This window comes from Heteronotia binoei, chromosome 2, assembly GCF_032191835.1.
Source record: "Heteronotia binoei isolate CCM8104 ecotype False Entrance Well chromosome 2, APGP_CSIRO_Hbin_v1, whole genome shotgun sequence".
Lineage (NCBI taxonomy): Eukaryota > Metazoa > Chordata > Lepidosauria > Squamata > Gekkonidae > Heteronotia > Heteronotia binoei.
The window spans coordinates 82,987,066-83,006,929 of NC_083224.1; the positions used below are offsets into that span (position 1 = coordinate 82,987,066).

The 19,864-nt window shown below is 43.6% G+C and overlaps 1 protein-coding gene across 7 annotated transcripts in view; it reads right to left on the bottom strand.

Annotated features, from left to right (window-relative positions):
- SCUBE3 (signal peptide, CUB domain and EGF like domain containing 3) overlaps positions 1 to 19,864 on the bottom strand; it is a 262,129-nt gene that overhangs the window by 171,458 nt on the left and 70,807 nt on the right. For 6 of the 7 annotated variants that reach the window (XM_060231454.1, XM_060231452.1, XM_060231457.1 and 3 more), the window contains exons 2-3: positions 13,957 to 14,079; positions 10,874 to 10,999 (exon numbers count right to left, since the gene is read on the bottom strand). In XM_060231454.1, coding sequence (XP_060087437.1) covers positions 10,874 to 10,999; positions 13,957 to 14,079 — 249 coding nt within the window. The remainder of the gene's footprint in view (positions 1 to 10,873; positions 11,000 to 13,956; positions 14,080 to 19,864) is intronic. The other variant, XM_060231458.1, reaches the window with a different exon arrangement.

Consider the following 19,864-nt stretch of genomic DNA (forward strand, 5'->3'; position numbering starts at 1 on the left):
GCAGAATTCCAGGGACTGAATCTGAAACTTCTAAATACTAGGCAGATACCATACTACAGAGTCACAGTCTCTCCCATTAAGAACCCCCTTTTCTCTTCCCCAAGCAGCTTACAATCACCCTTCTTTCCTCTGTCCACAAGAGGCACCTTGTGTGGAGATGAGAGAGTTCTCAGAGAACTGTGACTGACTCAAGGTCACCCAGCAGTGGGGAATCAAACCTGGCTCTCCAGATTTGAGTCTGCCACTCTTTACCATTAACACCATTCTGGCTCTCAATTTAATTGGATACCCATGCCAAGCACCTGAACAAAAAAGGTTAAAAGCCAAAAGCCTATCCAAAGCAAAGTGGGAGCTTCTCTTTGCTAGAGTCAAAGCCAGATAAATGAATCAGCAGAATAACAAGCAGGTTGGAATGGACCACTGGATACTTACTGTGAAGGGTTCTTCTCCTCTGAGAAAAGGAGGACATCTTGGTGGGTGATTCCTACACTCCTTTCAGGGAGACAGGAACAAAGTCTTTACCACTTTCTGTCTCCCTGACGGGAGTCATCCATCCTTTCAGTTCTGGTAACTGAAAGTAGTAAATGAACTTCTGCACCAAGAGAGAACTAACACTGTAAATTATAACAAGGAGAAAGGAAAATAAAAGCAATGAACATGAACTATAGTACAGGAAGCAGCCCTGCTTAGCAGAAGTGCAAGACTAAAGACTAATGATAATTTCAGAAGGCACAAGATGTCCTCCTTTCCTCAGGGAAGAAGGACCCATCACATTAAGTATCCCATGGTCCGTTCTCCTTCTGAGGGCAGAGAATATCTTGGAGGGACCTCCCAAAGCAGTGTCTATATAACTTGCGGGAGGTCATCATCTTCAGTTTCCAGCATGTTGCAGCACTCTTCTGCCAAACACTGCATCAACTGATACATACGTGCTCAGCTTGTAGTATCTTACAAATGCTGATATTGTTGACCAAGTGGCTGCCTTGCAGACCTCCTCAACAGTACTGTGTCTAGCAAACGCTGCATGGGTTGCAGTGCTTGTAATTGAACGGGCAGTAATCTCCATCGGTATGCTTAAACTTTGAGCTTTGTAAGACAATGATGCAAGCCTTAAGAGTGCTGCTGATGGCTGATTTTGACATCTTCTATCCTTTATTAGGTGGAGAGTTTGAAATGAATAAGGAATCTAATATGTTGTGTCCTACAAGTAAAAGCTTTTAGTGTGCATCTTACATCCAATGTATGTCATAGCCTCTCCTTGGGATGTATGGAATTTGGACACAAGAATGGAAGGCAGATCTCTTGAGATCTGTGGAAGATCAAATTTACCTTCAGCTTGAATGCAGAATCTGTCTGCATGACCACTTTGTCCTTATGGGAGATGCACCATTCAGAGCTCACTAACAGTGCTCCCAGTTCAGAGACCCTCCTTGCTTAAGTAACTACTATAAGGAATAAGGTTTTCATCCATAGCCATTTAAGAGGAATCTCATTGATGGGTTTGAATGGATACCTAGTAATTTCTATGTTGGGAATCTATGTGTCCACAGCAAATCTTCTGAGGCAGTACCCTTAAGAAACCTTTGAATATTTTGATGTCTGGATAGACTAAGTCTCCAGAATTGAGGTAACAATACTGATAAAGCTGTCACCTGGCATCTTAGTGAGGAAACCTGGAGAATGTCGGTGTGGACATCTTGCAGGAAGGGCAGAATGACTATGATCTTTGTTTTCAAGGGGTTGATGCTTTTTCTTCTGTACCACCTAACAAAGGTTTTTCAGGACATGTTGTAGATTCTATTAGTGGATTGTCTTCTAAACACTAGTAAGGTATCTGTCACTTCCGCAGAATAGCCTAGCCATAAGAAATTGTCCCACTCAATCTCCACATGGTTAAACATAGTCACTGAGGATGTGGATGCCAAACAGGGCCTTGTTGAATCATGTCTGGTGATACTGGAATTGTTAGCAGTGGGCAGATCAACAGCTCCTGAAAAGTGGTGAACTACAGTCTTCACAGCCAATACAGTGCTACCACAATAATCTGTGTCTTCTGTTCCCTTTCCCTAACATTTTTGGTCAGTTTTGGAAAAAATGGAGGTGGATAAGTGTATAGTAGACCACTTGGCCACTGTGCCATCAGGGCATCTGTTGCTTTGGTTTTAGGATGGTAAAATCTGGTAAAGTACCTGCTCACCTGATGGTTGGTCAGGGACACAAAGAGGTCCACCAGATGATGATTGAGTTGTTCTGTGATCAACTAGAATAGGGTTTTTAGGGACCATTGCCACTCCTGAATAGTCTATTGGCTGAGCCCATCTGCCTGGATATGCATCAATCCCTTCATATACTCTGCCTTGATTGATGCCAAATTCTTCTCTGCCCACACTAGGATCCTGATTGCTTCCTTATGGAGCATCAAAGGCATTGTGGAGAGACCAAACGAAAGAGCCCTGAACTGCAAATGGGATCCCTCAACATAGAGCTGAAGGAATTTTCTGTGTCCTGAAAAGACCGTAATGTGGAGGTATGCTTCCATTAGATCTAATAGTGAGATATTCCTCTGGCTGCAATGCCTCTGTGATGGACTTCAGAGTCTCCATTTCGGAGTGTTTTAAGTTTGATAAACATGTTGAAGAACTTTAAATCTATGATCACCCTCCAATCTTCATTCTTTTTTTGATACTGTGAAGAATATGAAATAAACTCCTTGTCCCCTTTCTGAAAAAGGGACAGGCTTTATGGTTCAAATTACAAGATGTTGGACAGCTGCCTGAGTTCTGTGAATCATTTCTGGGTTCTAGCACAAGGAGGAGGAAAGAAAACGTTCCAGAGTGGGTCAAATGAATTCTATGGAGTACCCTCTAATGACTATTTCCAGGGATCAATTGTCTGTCTGAGAGTTGATCCACATAGAAATGCAGAAGGCATCCCTCCACCGGAAGTGATTGGTAGTCATGCTTTGACTGGTTTGCTGTCATGGACAAGCTTGTCAGATCTGCTCATATATTATGTGTTGAAGCAGTTGTTAAAAGGTCTTCTTCTGAAGGGTTCTCTAGAAGAACCACAATTTTTGCTTCTGAAGTCCTTGTGGAATCTTGGAAGGACTTGTTGGGAATGAAAGCAATAATTTGTAAATGGTCTCCTGTCTGTTCTGCTTAGGGTTCTGGACATCACCTTTTTCTTGTCTCTGGTTTCTATGAGTCTCAAACGGCCTATTGTGTTTGAATGGGTAGACTGTAACTACTGATTTGAAATGCAGATTGGCTTGCCAGTCATGAAGCCACAAGGTTCTTCCTGCAGCTGCTGCAGGTGCCAGAGCTCTAGAAGAGAAGATTAGGAAGACTAAAGTTGTGTCTGCTGTGAATAAAATGGCTTTGAGCACTCTGCTGGCCCCCTCCACCAGGTGATGAATGCTGGCCGGAATAAGTTGGAAAAGTTTTCTGGTCCAGGCAATAGCTGCTCTTGAGACTACTGATGCCAGATGCTGAGGCCTTGATGACCATTGTGGTATTTCATGGGCCTTTCTCAGGGCAAAGTCAGCCTTTTTATCCATGCTTTTGCTAATTGTGGCTTCACCATCTTTTAATAGCAGCCTGGATGACTGCAGTGCTGCCTCTGGAGTGTCTGCTAGCGGGATTGAAACAATTAGTGGAAGTTGACAATGCATACAGTTTTTTTATAACGCTAGGGAACTGGCTGTTGGCAATAGGCTTTGCCCATTCTGCCTTAAGCAGCTTCTCAAAGACTTCAGGGAATGTGAATGCCTTCTTCACTGCACCAGGCCTAGAGAAGAAATCTTTGTTCCCTTTGGGCCTACCCTTGTGGTCCAAGGAAGAGGAACTTGATTCCTCCCCTAAGGGGCTCTCTTGTAGCTCTAGGGCCACCATCGCCTTGGTTAGAGGGTAATGGTAGTCCTCTGATTTAAATAATCTTATGGATTGTTCTGGAATTTCTATCTCATCCTCTTTTTCATCTGAAAGGAGTTCCCCTTCTTTCCTTTCCTCCACTTCACTATCTGAATAACTGTCTAGTTCCAGCTGGGGGTCAGTTCTCCATCTCTAGTATAATCTTCCTTCCAAGCTGACTTGGTGGGTCAGCTGGGTCTCTCTTTGGGAGAAGGTGTCCCTTCAATATCCCTTTGCCTACACAAGATGGAGGATGCTTATCAGAAAAACAGGCCAAGTGAAGCCACTCTGCAAAGGGACCAGAAAAATATGCTTGGGCTTGTTCTGATTACATTATAGGCATCCTCCTGGCCTGGCTTTCTCCGTTGCCCAAAAGCCATGCATAAGAACAACAGAATCCTCAGGTAAAGTATTACTCACAATCTAATCAGCAGCCAGATGCTAATGGCCCATCTTCCTACCTTCCTGCTACAACTCAGCTCCTCTTTTGTTCACCTCTAAGCTAATATGGACCATCTTTTGTTTTCCACTCTGACTCCTCCTCAGAGTATTAAAACTAAATTAATTACAGACATTAAGTTCATAATGGCACATCCTGGTAGAATCATTTTCACCTTTTGTTTTGAGCTTGGACCCTATTTAGATACCCAGGGAAACCCATCAGCAACCATTAAGAGCCATCATAGCTCTGGGAGGGGTTCCACCCCTCCAAAGTTTATTTAAACTGAGAGCAAATCCCCCTTGCCTTGTTCAATCTGGAAACATAGGTTGTTCCCCCCATTACTGTAAGTAAGGGGCTTCTCAGAAATGTCACAATGACTGTGCATGTCTCCATCTTCAATTTCTAAATGGACATCTGCACAGGTAGTATTATCTGGACAGGTATTATTAAACCCTAAAAGTCCCTATCTCTCACCTCTATTTTCATAGCCTCTTGATTGTGTTTTTTTATTGCTTGTGTGTGTGTGATTGTATCTCCTATGCATTTTTATAGTAAACATTTTAAAATATATTTACTCTGGAGTCTTTCTTTCTGAAACCAGACCTTCATATCATTGGAGAAAAAGATCCCTGCTACAAAATAGTTCTACCTATGGTCTCCTTTTTGCTAATTTCCACTTAAAAACAGGAGACCCACAAGCATTTCCCATAACAGAAGTTTGCAATCTCTTCCTGCACAGTTGCCTTAATAATGTTAGAAATTCAGGGGAAAACACTGAGGGTCCCAAACTCTGTGCATTACTCAAGAGGAGACCCATTGCTCCACTGTCTGCACTGGCCTCAGTTGCCACCTCTGCTTGCAGTGCAGGATGGCTTGGGTGATTTTCTGTGAGTCCTGAGATGTCTGTGTGGCTTATGGCAGTGGAGAAAACCACTCTGAAGTCTTATTCTGGCCAGCTGACAAGGCCATCAACAGAGGCAGGCTCAGTCATGGCTACAGTGTTTTCTGTTGCCAGGGAAGAATGGTGCCTCTTTCTGGCACACTTTTTGCCCTTCTGCAGTTTTCATCCTAAAAGTGGCTGTGAAAGCAGCTCCCATTTGATCTGCAGCAATCTAATTTACATTTAAACTGAGATCAGCAGTGAGGGGGGACTCTGATTCTCCTTTGGAGAGGAAGCCATCACTGCCCTCAAGAGGATCCATCGCTGGAGCAATCCAAGTGCTTTGGTAAGCCAGGGAGGGAAGGGAAATGGCAGCCAGCCAGCAGTTTCTCTACTGAAGTAGCAGCTCAGTCCTAAAGCCTGTTTGTGGGCGCATGAAAGAATGATTAGAAAATTATAGAATGCTAGAAAGAAATAGCAGGCCAGATATAGATCCAAATTAGTAGTAGAAAAAGTTAAGAGAAGGAAAGAAAAGGTGAATAGGTGAGAGACAGGCTATTCTATGCTGCTCTCTGTAGAGGCAGGAAAAGAAACGGAAAGGATGGGTGACTTAAGGAGACAGGAAATGGAAAGAACTTGTCCTTGCCTTCCTGAAAGGAGGGAGGGAATTACCACCAAGAAGTCCTCCACCACAGAGGAGAAAGTAGTTTGCCTTCCAGCAGAAAAACCTGCACCCAGTTCTACACAGAGGTACTGTATTTTTCACACCATAAGGCGCTCCGGAGGATAGGACGCACCTTCCTCCTGGGGGGCGATCCGCTGCCTCTTCCTCCGATCCGGCGCTTCCCCCGCGCCTGCTTGCCTGGCTCCATCTTCTTCAGGCAAGCACTGGGATCGCTCCACGTGGCCCCAGCACTTCGCAAGCGCTAGCTGCGGAGGGGGCAGCGTGCTTCCTACTTCCCTGTGTGCCTGCCTTCAGCTGTGATGTTTAAAGCAAGCGCTGGGATCGGAGGGGGGAGGGAGCGATCCCAGCGCTTGCTTTAAACATCACAGCTGAAGGCAGGCACACAGGGAAGTAGGAAGCACCCGCCCCCTCCACAAATGCAGAGCTTTGCGAGCGCCGGCTGTGGCGAGGGCAGCGTGCTTCCTACTTCCCTGTGTGTCTGCCTTCAGCTGTGATGTTTAAAGCAAGCGCTGGGATCGCTCCCTCCCCCCTCTGATCCCAGCGCTTGCTTTAAACATCACAGCTGAAGGCAGTCACACAGGGAAGTAGGAAGCACGCTGCCCTCGCCACAGCCAGCACTCGCAAAGCGCTGCGTTTGCGGAGGGGGCGGGTGCTTCCTACTTGCCTGTGTTCCTGCCTTCAGCTGTGATGTTTAAAGCAAGCGCTGGGATCGGAGGGGGGAGGGAGCAATCCCAGCGCTTGCTTTAAACATCACAGCTGAAGGCAGGGACACAGGCAAGTAGGAAGCACGCTGCCCCCTCCGCAGCCGGCACTTGCAAAGCGCTGGGGCCACGTGGAGCGATCCCAGCGCTTGCCTGAAGAAGATGGAGCCAGGCAGGTAGGCGCGGGGAAGCGCCGGATCGGAGGAAGAGGCAGCAGATTGCCCCCACCGAAGGTACGTACCTTCGGACTATAAGACGCACACACTTTCCCCCCCACTTTTTTGGGGGGGAAGTGCGTCTTATAGTCCGAAAAATACGGTAATTAGCATTCACTGGAGGTACAGAAAACTTTTTTTGTTCTATTTACTAACCTATGACATTTTAATCTCACTTTTTCTTTTTGTAGTTTAAGGAGGCATGTGTAGAATTTTTGCTTTCCTTTCAAATTCATATGTAAATTAATCTTCCTATAGTTTTACGTCCTGGTGATTTTGTTGTAAGGCTCATGGCTTTTTGTGATTTCATGTAATCAGTGAGAGATATTTGACAAAAAACCCCAGAAAAATTCCTTCAATTCCTTCTGCATCCTGCTCTCTACCACCTTATGGTATATTTCAGCTTTTAGTCACTTGAAGCCTTAAATGGTGCATAAGCCCCAGAAGTACAGAAACCAAAAAAGGAAAAATAAATCACTGCCTTTAAATCCCCATAATCACAGCCTTTCTCATCATTTGTGGCTTCAAGTCTAATGGTTTTGTTCATCTCTGTACAAGCAATTCAGTGAACTGCCCTGGCAGGCAGGCAAGCAAGCAATCAATTTGCCAGCTGGCAGAATCCAGAAACTTGAGAGGACTTGTTGCTGACAGGATGAGTTTCTAGGAACATTGCCTGTGAATGTCTTCAGGAATATGTTGAGCACTGCTCAGGAAAAGGAGTATTTAAACAGAAGCCTTCAGATGAGGAGGGGGAGAAAATTTATACCCCACCCTTCACTACCCAAAAGAGAACAGTTTACAATTTCCTTTCCCTCCCCACAACAGACACCCTGTGAGGTAGGCGAAGCTGAGAGAGCTCTAACAGAATCTGCTCTTGAGAGGAACAGCACTGTGAGAACTTGTGACTGACTCAAGGTCACATCAGGAAGTGCATGTGGAGGAGTAGAGAATCAAACTCAGTTCTCTCAGATAAGAGTCTGCACACTTAACCAGTACACCAAACTGGAATAAGGAGGAAAAAACAGGGTTGCTTATCTGTAACTGTTGTTCATCAAGTATCTTCTGTGCAGTCTCACATGGGCACTGTGTATGTGCAGGCCTGCCGATCTATAGTTGCATAGCTTTTAGCCTCCAGGTGGCACTGTGCACAAGAGCAAAAAAAGGCTTGGTTCCACCCACAGCCACGTGCTTCCACACAGCAGCGCCACTCACCATCAGTTCCTCCATGTCGCTAAGAGCATGTAGTGGGGCAGGACGGAGGGTATGTGTGCCTGCGCAGAAGATACTCAATAAACAACAACTACAGGTGAGCAATCCAGTTTTCATTGTCAATCTTCTGTGCAATCCCACATGGGGATTTTCACAAGCTAACAAAGCAGGAAGGGAAACACGCTTTCCTATTTAAACAAGGCTTGAAGAACAGTTTTCCCAAAATCAACCTCTCCCCAAGTAGCCACATCTAGAGCATAGTGATGGATGACTATATCAGATGACATCCACATAGCCACTCTACAGACTTTCACCAAAGGAACACCTCCGAGTGATGCAGCTGAAGATACCACAGCCCTTGTGGAGTGAGCTAGAACCTTGAATAGAGAGGGTACTCCATTGAAGTCATAATAGCTCCTGATGGGTTGCACTATCCAGTGAGAAAGGGTCTGAGGGGAAGCATGAAGACTTGTCCTTGGTCCTGCAAAACAAACAAAGTACCCTCCCTATGAAAGCGAGCTGCCCTCTTTAGGTAGAAAAATAGGGTTCATCTAATGTCTAAGGAATGAAGTCCCCACTCAGCTTTGGAGGAAGGGTTAGGGAAAAACACAGGAAGGGACATATGGAATCTAAATACAATCTTAGGCTGGAAAGAAATATCTGGCCTTAACACCACTCTGCCTGGAAAAATCTTTTCAAAGGACTGCTCTGTCCTTAGGGCAGCCAGATTGTTAACATGCCTAGCTGAAGTGATGAAGACTAGAAAGGGAACCTTCATGGCAAGAAAAGCCACAGGGCATGTAGCTAAGGGCTCAAACAGTTTCTTCATCAGAATGGACAACACCAGTGACAGGGATCACTGGGAAACAATAGAAACTGTAGGTGGGAAGAGGTTTGCTAATCCCTCAAGAAATTATTTCAAAATGAGATGCGAGAACAGGGGAATCCCATCCAATCCCTCATGGAGGGAGGAAATGGTAGCAAGATGTATTTTCAGGGAGGAAAAGCCTAAAAACTAATTCTTCAAATGCACTAGGTATTCCAGGACCTGAAAGAGAGTCGCCCTATAGGGAAGTAGCCCTCTATCATTACACCAGTTAGAAGAACACCTAGTCATTTTATTCATTTGCTCATTTGCTTTTGCTCATTCAAGAGGATGCCTGAGACCTCCTAAGAAAAAAACAAATTAATCATGCATCCCTAACAGCTAAGCAGTCAGATGGAGCCTGTGGGGATTGCACTGCAGCAAACAAACCAGTCTTTTGCCAGACTTCTGAGTGATGGAAAACAGACTTTTCTGGGTCAAAAGGGAGCTACCAGAATCAAATTTGCTCGCTCTGTTCTGGTCTTCTCAAGGACCCTGACAATCATTGGGAAGGGCAAGAAGGCATAGAGGTGACCCTTCGTCCAATAACATCATGCCTGTTGTGGGGAGAGGAAGGGAAGGAGATTGCAAGTTTCACTCCAAGTGAAGGGTGGGGCATAAATCTTCTTCTTCTTCTTCTTGCAAGTCAGGCAAGAGAAACAATGGGCAGGCTGAAAGGGCTGTTGAAGGATAGTGAGCCTGGACAAAGTCATACTTGGATGGAGCCAAGTGCCTATGGTACTCCGAGTCCCACTCTGACGCATAGCGAGGGACCAAATGATACAGGTCTGTAGGCCATCTTGCATGATGAAGGCAAGAATGCCAGGGAGTGAACTGTTCCATCTCTAAGGAAGGGACCACTTGACCCAGTGGAATATCACACTCTGACTCTCTATCAGAGAGAGAAATTGGTGGAAATGAGGCACCCATAGGCTGCTTGGGAACAAGATTCGAAGGGTCTGGTTCAGGAGATGGAACCGAAGGTGTAGTACAGGATTCAGGTTTGGCCTCTTAGTATTCTTGGTCAGTGGTTTGAAAAATGCTCACTTATGACTGGGCAAGGTCAAACTAGCTCAGACCCAATGCAGTGCAGAGATGATGGGAGGGATCGATTGGGACAAGCCTGGCTTCACTACTGGCTCGTTGGTCACCTTAGAGCTTGAAGTCTCCAAAGCTTTAAGTGCTTTATCCTAGAGGGCAGCTTTTAAGTGCAAGGCCCTGTCCCCTCTTGTCTTGGGAGTAAATTTTAAACAGGACTTACAAGCAGAGGTGGAGTAACCCTCCCACAGGCAGAAGAGACACAAATTGTGGTTGTCAGTTTGTGTCATCTTAGACCCTCACCAGGTATGTTTTTTAAACAAAGCTTTATGTGCCACTGTATGGTAACAGAAGGACAGAAGAGTTTAACAAATTCCATGAAAAGCAGGAAGCAGAAGAAACACAACCTTCTCCGTTGGCAGCAGAAAAGGAACTGAGGGTGAGTGGCGCTGCTGCATGGGAACACGTAACTGTGGATAGAGCCAAGCCTTTTTTGTGCACAGCGCCACCTGGAGGTTTAAAGCTATACAACTACAGATCAGCAGGCCTGTGCATGTGCAGTTCCCATGTGGGACTGCACAGAAGACTCATAATGAAACAATGGATGCATGGTTCTAAGAAGAGATGCCTGAGCAGACACCTTCCATAAATACAAGCCCATTGTCTGCCATCGGACCTTATTAATGCAGTACTCTTATGTTCATACATTTGGCAGTAAAGGGACTGACCGGATGATGAGCTACTCTTTCTTCAGTTTATGGGTGTCACTGAATTTGCAGGAAGAATTCACCTACAGGACCTAGACTACAAATAATCACACCTCTCAGGCTGTTTCAGAATTTGAAATATGGTATTATGAATTACAAACTTTATGAATTTTTTCAAATGTAGAGCAATACTTTTTCATTAAATGACTAAACTATAACTTACCAAGGCAGTTATGCCCATCATGTGCCAAGCGGAAGCCATCATAGCAGGTACATCGATAGTTCCCTGGGATATTGACACATTCATGGACACAGCCAGCATTGTCATCTCGCTCGCATTCATCAACGTCTGCACAAAGAAAAGGGAAGATCAATGACCCAGGAAAATTCCAGAATCAAAACTTACCAACTACATGGTACATCAAAGGGGCCTAGTTAGACTTTGCAAATGTATTACACCAGTGATGGTCAACAGTCACATCTCATATAAACCAATTCATTCATTCCACATTCATTCCTCACCCCACACCAGTCTCCTGTAAAAAGCTGCTATTATGTTCATATACTGTACCGATTACCTTTAACAAAATCATTACAATTTTGCTAGTGGTTTTTGCATCAAATGGAGGACAGATGTATCACTGCTATTCCCCATCATAGTACCAGAAACAATGCCTAGAGAATTTAATACCAAGGCAGCAAAGCAGCTTAATGAAGACTAACCGGTGGAACAATGATGTGATGGAGGGGTGCACATTATTTATTTATCAAATTTATATCCCGCCCTCCCTGGCTGGCTCCGGGCAGCTAACAACAGTTTAAAAACACTAACAATTAACAAACATAGAATATTAAAAATAAAATATATAATAAAACATTTTGATACATCATCAATCATTAATCCATTCATTAAAAGTTCAAGATGGCACATTTCTGAATTCTGTTATATTAATTCAGTGAGATTGTTGGTGCTGTAAGGTAATAGCCACCTCCCCCTAACCGTTAAAGGCGAATTTGAATAATTTGGTCTTACAGGCCCTGCGAAATTGTGGCAGGTCCCATAGGGTCCTGATGTTTTCGGGGAGGGTATTCCACAAAGTGGGGGCTATTACCAAGAACGCTTGAGCTCTGGTGGTGGATAATCGAGCTTCTTTCGGTCCAGGGATCTTAAGGAGATTTTGAGACCCTGAACGTAGTGCTCTCTGGGGTACATATGGGGAAAGGCAGTCCCAAAGGTAAACAGGTCCCAGGCCATATAGGGCTTTAAAGGTTATAACCAGCACCGTGAAGCGAATCAGCTTCATTAGAAAAACACTTCCATGATGGCTCAAAGAGGATGTCTCGCTGTTCAGACAAACAGCTTTATTATTGGTTTTGCTGATACAAATGCTCCTCAGTTCACATCACTTGGAGGAGGAGGAGGAGGAAAAAAAGAAGAGAAAAGAGGAAGAAGGAGGAGGAGATAGGAGTTATACCCTGCTCTTCACTCAGAGTGGCTTACAATCTCCTTTCCCTTCCCCATCTGCACAACAGACACCCTGTGAGGTAGGTGTGGCTGAGAGAGCTCTTGAATAAGTGCTCTTGAGCAGAACCGCTCCAACAGTTATGACTGACCCAAGGTCACTCCAGCAGGTGCATGTGGAGGAGTAGGGAATCAAACCCAGTTCTCCCAGATCAGAGTCCATGCATGTAACCACTACACCAAACTGGCGCTCAGATGTGAAAGCCTGGAAAACCTGGGAAATTCAGGAAGGACCCCTCTCCACAGGTTTTTTCCTAGGGAGATTTGCAGTTTTTCCCAATAAGAATACTGGAAATGGGGGAGGGGGCTTTTAAAAAAGTCCTACACAATTTCTCTTTTGGAATGACTGGAATGATTTGTAAGACATGGTATTACTTGCTCAAACTACAAAGGATGAAGATTTTAAAGTAAGACAATCTACAGCATTAGATAATGATAGTTGCTGTGTTAGTCCTACTGTGACTATATGATATTATTTCTATCCAAATACACTCTCTGTTACTCATTGCAAAAGTTGTTCTCTATTTTCAGCTTTTAGTTTTCCCCCCACCTATAGGATGGCATGTGCTAAGATTGCATCAGATATAGAAGCCTAGATCTCTCTCTTTTTCTCAAATGTTGAGTATATTCAAAATTTGATCTGTAGAAAACTAAAGCATTTATCCTTCTAAATTCCACAAGATGCCATATAGTACAATTTGAAATGCTAACTAAATTATAAATTATCCACTTGAAACAATAAAATAAACTTAGATTTGATGACAAAATATTGCATAATTTCAATTTTCCCCAAAATTTGTTAAAAATATGAGGAAACTATTTTTGACATGGCTTCAAAATTTTACATCTCTATATCAGGGTCCACTGTGGCAAGGATGGCTTCTACCCCAACCACATTAAACTAGAATTCTGCTGAGGTGGCTTTTCCGAGATCTATCTCATTGTCTTACCTCATATTCTTACTCATTCTCTCTTGTCTCCTCCCTCAGCTCTGCCTCACTCTCTTCCCTTTCCTTCTTCATTTTCAACCACCATCTTCTGTTTATTACCCTTCTTATAGCTCTCCCCCTTCCAACTCTACCCTCCCTCCCTATCTATCTTCCTTCTCACCTCCTTTGTTGCCTTGCCCTTTCTGAGGCTGCCAGAGCCTGGCAGTCAAGAATCACTTCACTGGGTCCCATACCCAGCTAGGGTAGTCATGCAGCATCAGCAGACAAATGCCTGCCTTTGCCAGCCAACTGACCCTGGCTGCCTTTCCCCCAGGGAGCTACCAGCTGTTCTCCCAATGAGGCTCTTCCACAGCAGCCACTCCTATGTGGCTCCTTCTCCGTAAAAGTCCCAGCAAGCCAGGTGAATAACCTCCATCCTCTGCCCCTTCACTGGAACCACATACAGGTAATTATAGCAGCCCATCTTACCCACCCCAACCAAACCCATCTGCACACTATAATTCAGGGGCAAACTACACTCAACCTCAAAGAGTCCATGACCTGATGCTTTCATTTTTACTAGAAGTAGCCAGGGATATAGGGGGCTTCTAATTAGATTTGGAAAGCAACATAGGGATTACAGGAGTTGAACTTTTTGCCTTGTGCCATTTCCCTATTCTAAATTCCCCACTTAAACTGTTTTATGTGTGTGGAGGGAGGATGTTGAAGACAGAACACCACACAGTCCTATAGAATAGATAATACTTCTCTGTATTTGATAACATAAATGCATACACGTAGACATGGCTGGATTTTCCTCCTATTTGTTTCTGTGGATTAACCTATTCTCCCTACCTTTGCAGTGTTTCCCATCCCCGGTATAGCCAGATTTGCAGATGCACTTGTATGATTTGGGAGTGTTCTGGCAGATGGCATCAATGTGGCAGTTGTCAGTCCCATCAACACATTCGTCAACATCTGCAATGGAAGGGGGGGGGGGAAGCAACATCATAAAACTCTGCACTTTTGATGTTTAATACACCACCCAGTGTTTACTCTGGTGAGCCCAGAAATTGAATTCTTCACAGCAGGCACAGTTAGGACATCATCAAAGGATTTGCCCTCAAAGGGGTTCAGGTGCTGAAAAAAATGCAAAGTCTACTTGTGATTACAATGGTGTACAGTCAAACGAAACAAGAGTGAGAAAACAGACAGGGTTTGTACTTGGCAGGACACAATGGGAGCAAGCGGAGCCCCAGTGCAGTGGTGTTGCCAATATGTCAGGGGATCACCACAGATCTAGCTAGCAAGCTGTGTGAGACCAGAAGGTGATACTGGCATGGCATACCCGTCACTTTCTTCCATGCTACTGAACCCACTATCTGAGAAGTCCATCTTGGCTGCCTGGGTAGTCGTGCTCTGGATGCTAAACAAAATGGTCTAGCATCAGGGGCGTAGCCAGGATTTTTTTAGGTTGGAGTTTTTTAAAAAGTGGGGCTGGCAGGCCTGGTCTTCCTGCTTTCACAGCCAGCTGGCTGCAAGAAGAATGAAGACCCACCACCTCGCGCTCTCCCATCCTGCTTGGCTGAGCAGGAGGAGAGAGAGAGGAGGGTCAGCAAGCCAGGTCTTCCTGCTTCTCAGCTGCAGGAAGCACAAGACCTGGCTACTCTCATGCTTTCATTCTGTTCACCTGAGCAGGAGGGGAGAGAGAGGCAAGGCCAGCACAAAGACCCGCTGTGGCCACTCTCAGCTTCCCTTCCTGCTCCACCGGGTTCTGGACCCCAAGTTGGAGGGCCTCCACAGGACGTTGGGGCAGAGCCCTCAAAGGGCCTCCCAGAGGTATGGGCCTCTCTAGTATGCTGCTGTTCAGTACCCATGTCTCAGAGTGCTATCAAACCCTTTCTCAATTGGGGAGACAGCTCTCTGATGACTTCTTTGTATAATCATTTGGGCATGTGGCAATATTAAAGAAAAGTAGTACATTGCATCAGGTTGACTATCCTCAGTGTCATGTATAGGATCTGACTTTCAGCAGACACTGGCAGGTATTTTTTCAGTGCTTGCTAACATGTGCTGAAAGCCAATTTCTGCATCTGAACTACCAAATCTTTATGAGTTGGGAGCCACTGTCTGCATACCCAAGCAGCTACCCTATATTCAAATGGCTGTGTGAAAACCAGGGACAGCATCCCATTTGTATCACAGGAGATCAGTCAGTATTTATGTGAGGGCAAACACTTCTAAATTGGTCTCTAGGTTGGTAAGTACAATACAAAAATAACTAAGTGATTTTTCTCTGGCCTCCATTAAGGTCAGACTGAGCACTTTTTGCCATAGATCAGGGGTGGCCAACAGTAGCTCTCCAGACAGTTTTTGCCTACAACTTCCATCAGCCCCAGCCATTGGCCATGCTGGCTAGGGCTGATGGGAGTTGTAGGCAAAAAACATCTGGAGCGCTAAGATTGGCTACCCCTGCCATAGATCTATGAAAGGAGGAAGGGAGGTAATTAATTTTTGTTCCTAAGACTATTACATCCTCATGCATCAGGAAAAAATTGAATACCAAGACTTGTGAATCTAAACCAACCAATGCCAATGGCACAAATTCAGAAATGAGGTGCCAGAAATGAAGCAACTAAATGAGAAAAACACAACAGGTCTCTCCTAGTCAAAAACACCACACATCCTTCCAAACACTCTACTCACAGCAATCAACTATACAACTCAGAGTGCCTGACCATTTATATTTTGGCCTTTTCTGTTGAGACATAATAGAGTTTTTGTTGCCACAGTTCTAGAGAGGGGTGGAAGAAGAGGCATCCACCACAAATGCCACATTTATGAGTTGTACAAGCAGTCTAATCCAGTACAGACACAACTTGTTGGCCTGGTTATGCATTAAACTGCTGCCCTTAAGGTTGTGTGTGTGTGTTTGGGTGGGAGGGGTGGTTGCAACAAGGTAACTCTGGAGTTGAAATAAATATATAGCAAGTATAGAGTACCTCAGTCTATAAGCAATTCACTGTTTGATGATGGAAGGGAAACATATAACAGGAAATGACAGGGAGGGATTGCAAATATAGTAGAAGACAGAAACAAGATACAGGATGACCTTGACAGGCTAGAAAACTGGGCTAAAACCAATCAAATGAATTTTAAGTTCGGCATTTAGGTAGGAAAAATCCAATGCATGGTTATAGGATGGGGGAGACTTGTCTTAACAGTAGTATGTGCAAAAAGGATCTAGGGGTCTTAGTGGGCCATATGCTGAACATGAATCAACAGTGGGATGTGATGGCTAAAAAGGCAAATGCAATTTCCCTTGCAAGGGAAGCTGGGCTTGAAGAACAGGCTCACCAACACGCCATCCAGCCACTTTCAGCTTTTCGAGTCTGTGACCTGGGAAGCTAAGAGCTGCGGGGCGGGGGGTGGAGTGGGGACACCTAGTGGTGCCCCATAGGTGAGGTGATACCCCAGGCCACCTCCTACCTCTCCTACTCCCACACATTGGCCATTTGGCAAGCTGGGTCCTTCTGCAGTCCATCAAATATACAAATAACTTAGCAAAAATATTGTTTAATTATACTTAATAAAATCACAACACAAATTGTTGCATGTGAATATAATATATTTTGATTCTAAAATAACAACATAAAATATAGATAATACCTGTCTATTCTCATAAATGGAGGTGCATGGTTATCCACAATTATAAATGTCTATGGTGATTTTTCCATGTGGGCTTCTTTCCATGTGAACTTTTTTCTCTATGGGCTTTTTTCCATATGGGCTTTTTCCCATGTGGGCATTTATTGACGGATATATACATACACAGTCTGTGGGGTTTTTTTTCTGTGAGCTTTTTTCCTGGAACCGTTTTCTGTGGTCCCAGAAGGTAGGACCATAACCAACGGGTTGAAATTAAATCAAAAAAGTTTCTGGCTCAACAGTAGGAAGAACTTCCTGACCAGCAGGAACTTATTTGTGAGTTTTCTACATCGTGAAGGGGACTGGACTAGATGACCCTGGAGGTCCCTTCCAACTCTAAGATTCTATTATTTTAATTGGGATTTGTGAGGTTTTTCTCCTGAAGTTACAATTTCAGCGGCATCAAGGACAAAAGGCAAACTAGTACAAATGAAAGGAACACCTGAATTTGGCATATTTGCTTCAGGTTCTGTTCAGCCATGTATGCAAGCTGAACAGGTTTTTTTTAGAGACAGTTACAGAATGGCTCTCTCACTAACATTCTGCCTGAATCTGACAGGCCACCTGCTCTTTGCTTGACAATGTAGCCCAATTTATCACACTTTTCTCCATTTCCCAATTTGTTTTTCAAAAACAGAGAAATCAGAAAGGTATATCATCTCTGCCTGTTACACTTTTTCTGAGTCACAATTAATTACTGGCTGTCAGGGAGGAGTCAGGAATGCCACTGCCCTCAATCAACAATGCTCAGAGTACTCTAAGAGCACTAGCAAACTGACCTTAATAGAATACTGCCAACATGACACCAAAACTTTAACAAGACACCTATAATCTAGTCTGTCTATTTCAGTATGGATTTATCTCTATTTTATTGCATGATGTTACTATTGATGGAAGCATGTTTTTCATAAAAAATGTACGCTTTAAGATTCAGAGCTCTTAATAATGCACTCAACTCAGAATAACAGAAAATAGCAAACAGCCATAGCCTCAGTATGAAAAGGAGCTGCCATGTGAAACTGAAGACCCAGCTACTGTAAAAAGTTAATCTTGGATGACACCTCATGTACCTGTAATTCAGAGAGAATGGTGACCTGAGTAATCACTGTCATGCTCATTTGGTTTAAGTGGTATGTAAGATCCTTGAATAAACATTAATTGGGATCATGAACTGAATATTATTTAATGTGATGACCAAAATGTCAGACAAATCTGACTGAAACCCTCAAAAGAATTAGCATTGTTTTATAGAATCCAAGAAGAGTCCTGATAGACAAGACCAAGAGACTATCCAGTACTGCATCCAGTTTCCAATGGTAGCCAATCAGCTGCAAATGGAGATCTATAAGCAGGGCATGTGGTTAACAGACTTCCATTATTGTTTGTCCCTCAACAATTACTAATCAAAGTCTGTGGAGACAGAATGTTGATTTGCCTATCATGACAAATAGCCACCGGCAGACATATCCTTCATGAATCTGTGTAATCCTTTTCAAGGCTACCATTACATTCTTATGGTTGCAGATTTATTACTTTAGGTAAAATAATACTTCTGCCTGTCCTGAACCTACTGCCAGTCTTACTATGCTCAAATCCAAATCCCTTTATTGGCACAGAAATCTTACTATGTGAATCCACGCAGAGGCAGAAAAACATATTGCTCTGATAAAATTTGCTAATTCTAAATATCCTTTAGGACATCAGAAGGTATCAATGGAAAACCACTTCAGAGAGGAGTAATAGAAATGGTCTGAAAACTAACAGTGGAAAGCAAGCTCACATTTTAGGGACTAATAACCACTTTCACAACCTAATAAAATGGACCATAAACACCAAAATTAATTGCAAAATGTATACAACATGCCAATATAATATGAACCCAAGAAAGGCATAAAGGCTTTAGGATTATACTCAAGAATTTCTGCCATCTGAAGACAATAATACTGAAACCCCAAAAATTACATTAGCAAAGCTGCTCATGGAATAATATGTTGCTGTTAATATGAAATCAACACTGCAAAAACACTGTTCTGCAAGAACAAAATATTCTGTGCTGCAAAATGGAAGAGCACTTGAAGGAAGGTATTTAGGGTAAATTCTACTTAAAATTGCTACTTAAAAAATTAGGCTGGAGAAGAGGTATAATACACAGCCTTTGATTACTTATAAAATATTTCCTCCTTTAATATGTTGAGAATGTTGGAAAATTAAAATAAAAGGAGAATTTAAAAAAAGAGGAATGGGAGTTTCTTAAAAGCAAAATATTGAAGTCACAATTGCAAACAATTCCTATGAGAAGTAAACCTGGGAGGAGCCTAAAGAAGCCAAGGTGGTTCTATAAATAGCTCTCCAAAGACCTGAGAAATTAACATGACTCATTTAGGAAATGGAAGGAGGGTCTTATAGCCAAGGATGAATATAAACAAATAACCAGTGCTTGTAGCCAAAGAGTTAGGAAAGCTACAACTCAATATAAGATGAAGCTGAAGGGAGATGCTATAAACAACAAGAGTTCTTTTCTTATGTTCAAAGTAAGAAAAAGAGCAAGAACATGGTAGGCCCACTGCGAGGACAGGGAAGTGAAATTGTAACAGGCAGGGTTTTTTTTTCTTAGCAGGAATGCAGTTCGAGCTAGCTTTGTGTCAGGGGATGTGGCCTAATTTGCACATGAGTTTCAGCTGGGCTTTTTCTACAAAAAAAGCCCTGATAACAGGTGATGATGAGAGGGCAGAACTATTCAATTCCTACTTTTCCTCTGTCTTCTCTTGTAAGGGGAATCATGCTCAACATGGCAAAAACAGAACATATGATGAGGGAAGGGAGTTGCAGCCTAGGATCACCATAAAGGGAGTAAATAAACACCTAGTTTCTTTAAATGAAACTGTCCTTGGGGCCAGATTAACTGAATCCAAGGGTACTAAAAGAATTTGTGAATATAGTGTCTGAGCCTCTGTCCATTATTTTTGAGTACTCTGGGAGAACAAGTGAGGTACCAGAAGGCTGGAGGTGGGCAAATGATGTCCCCATCTTCAAGAAGGGGGAAAAGGAGGATCTG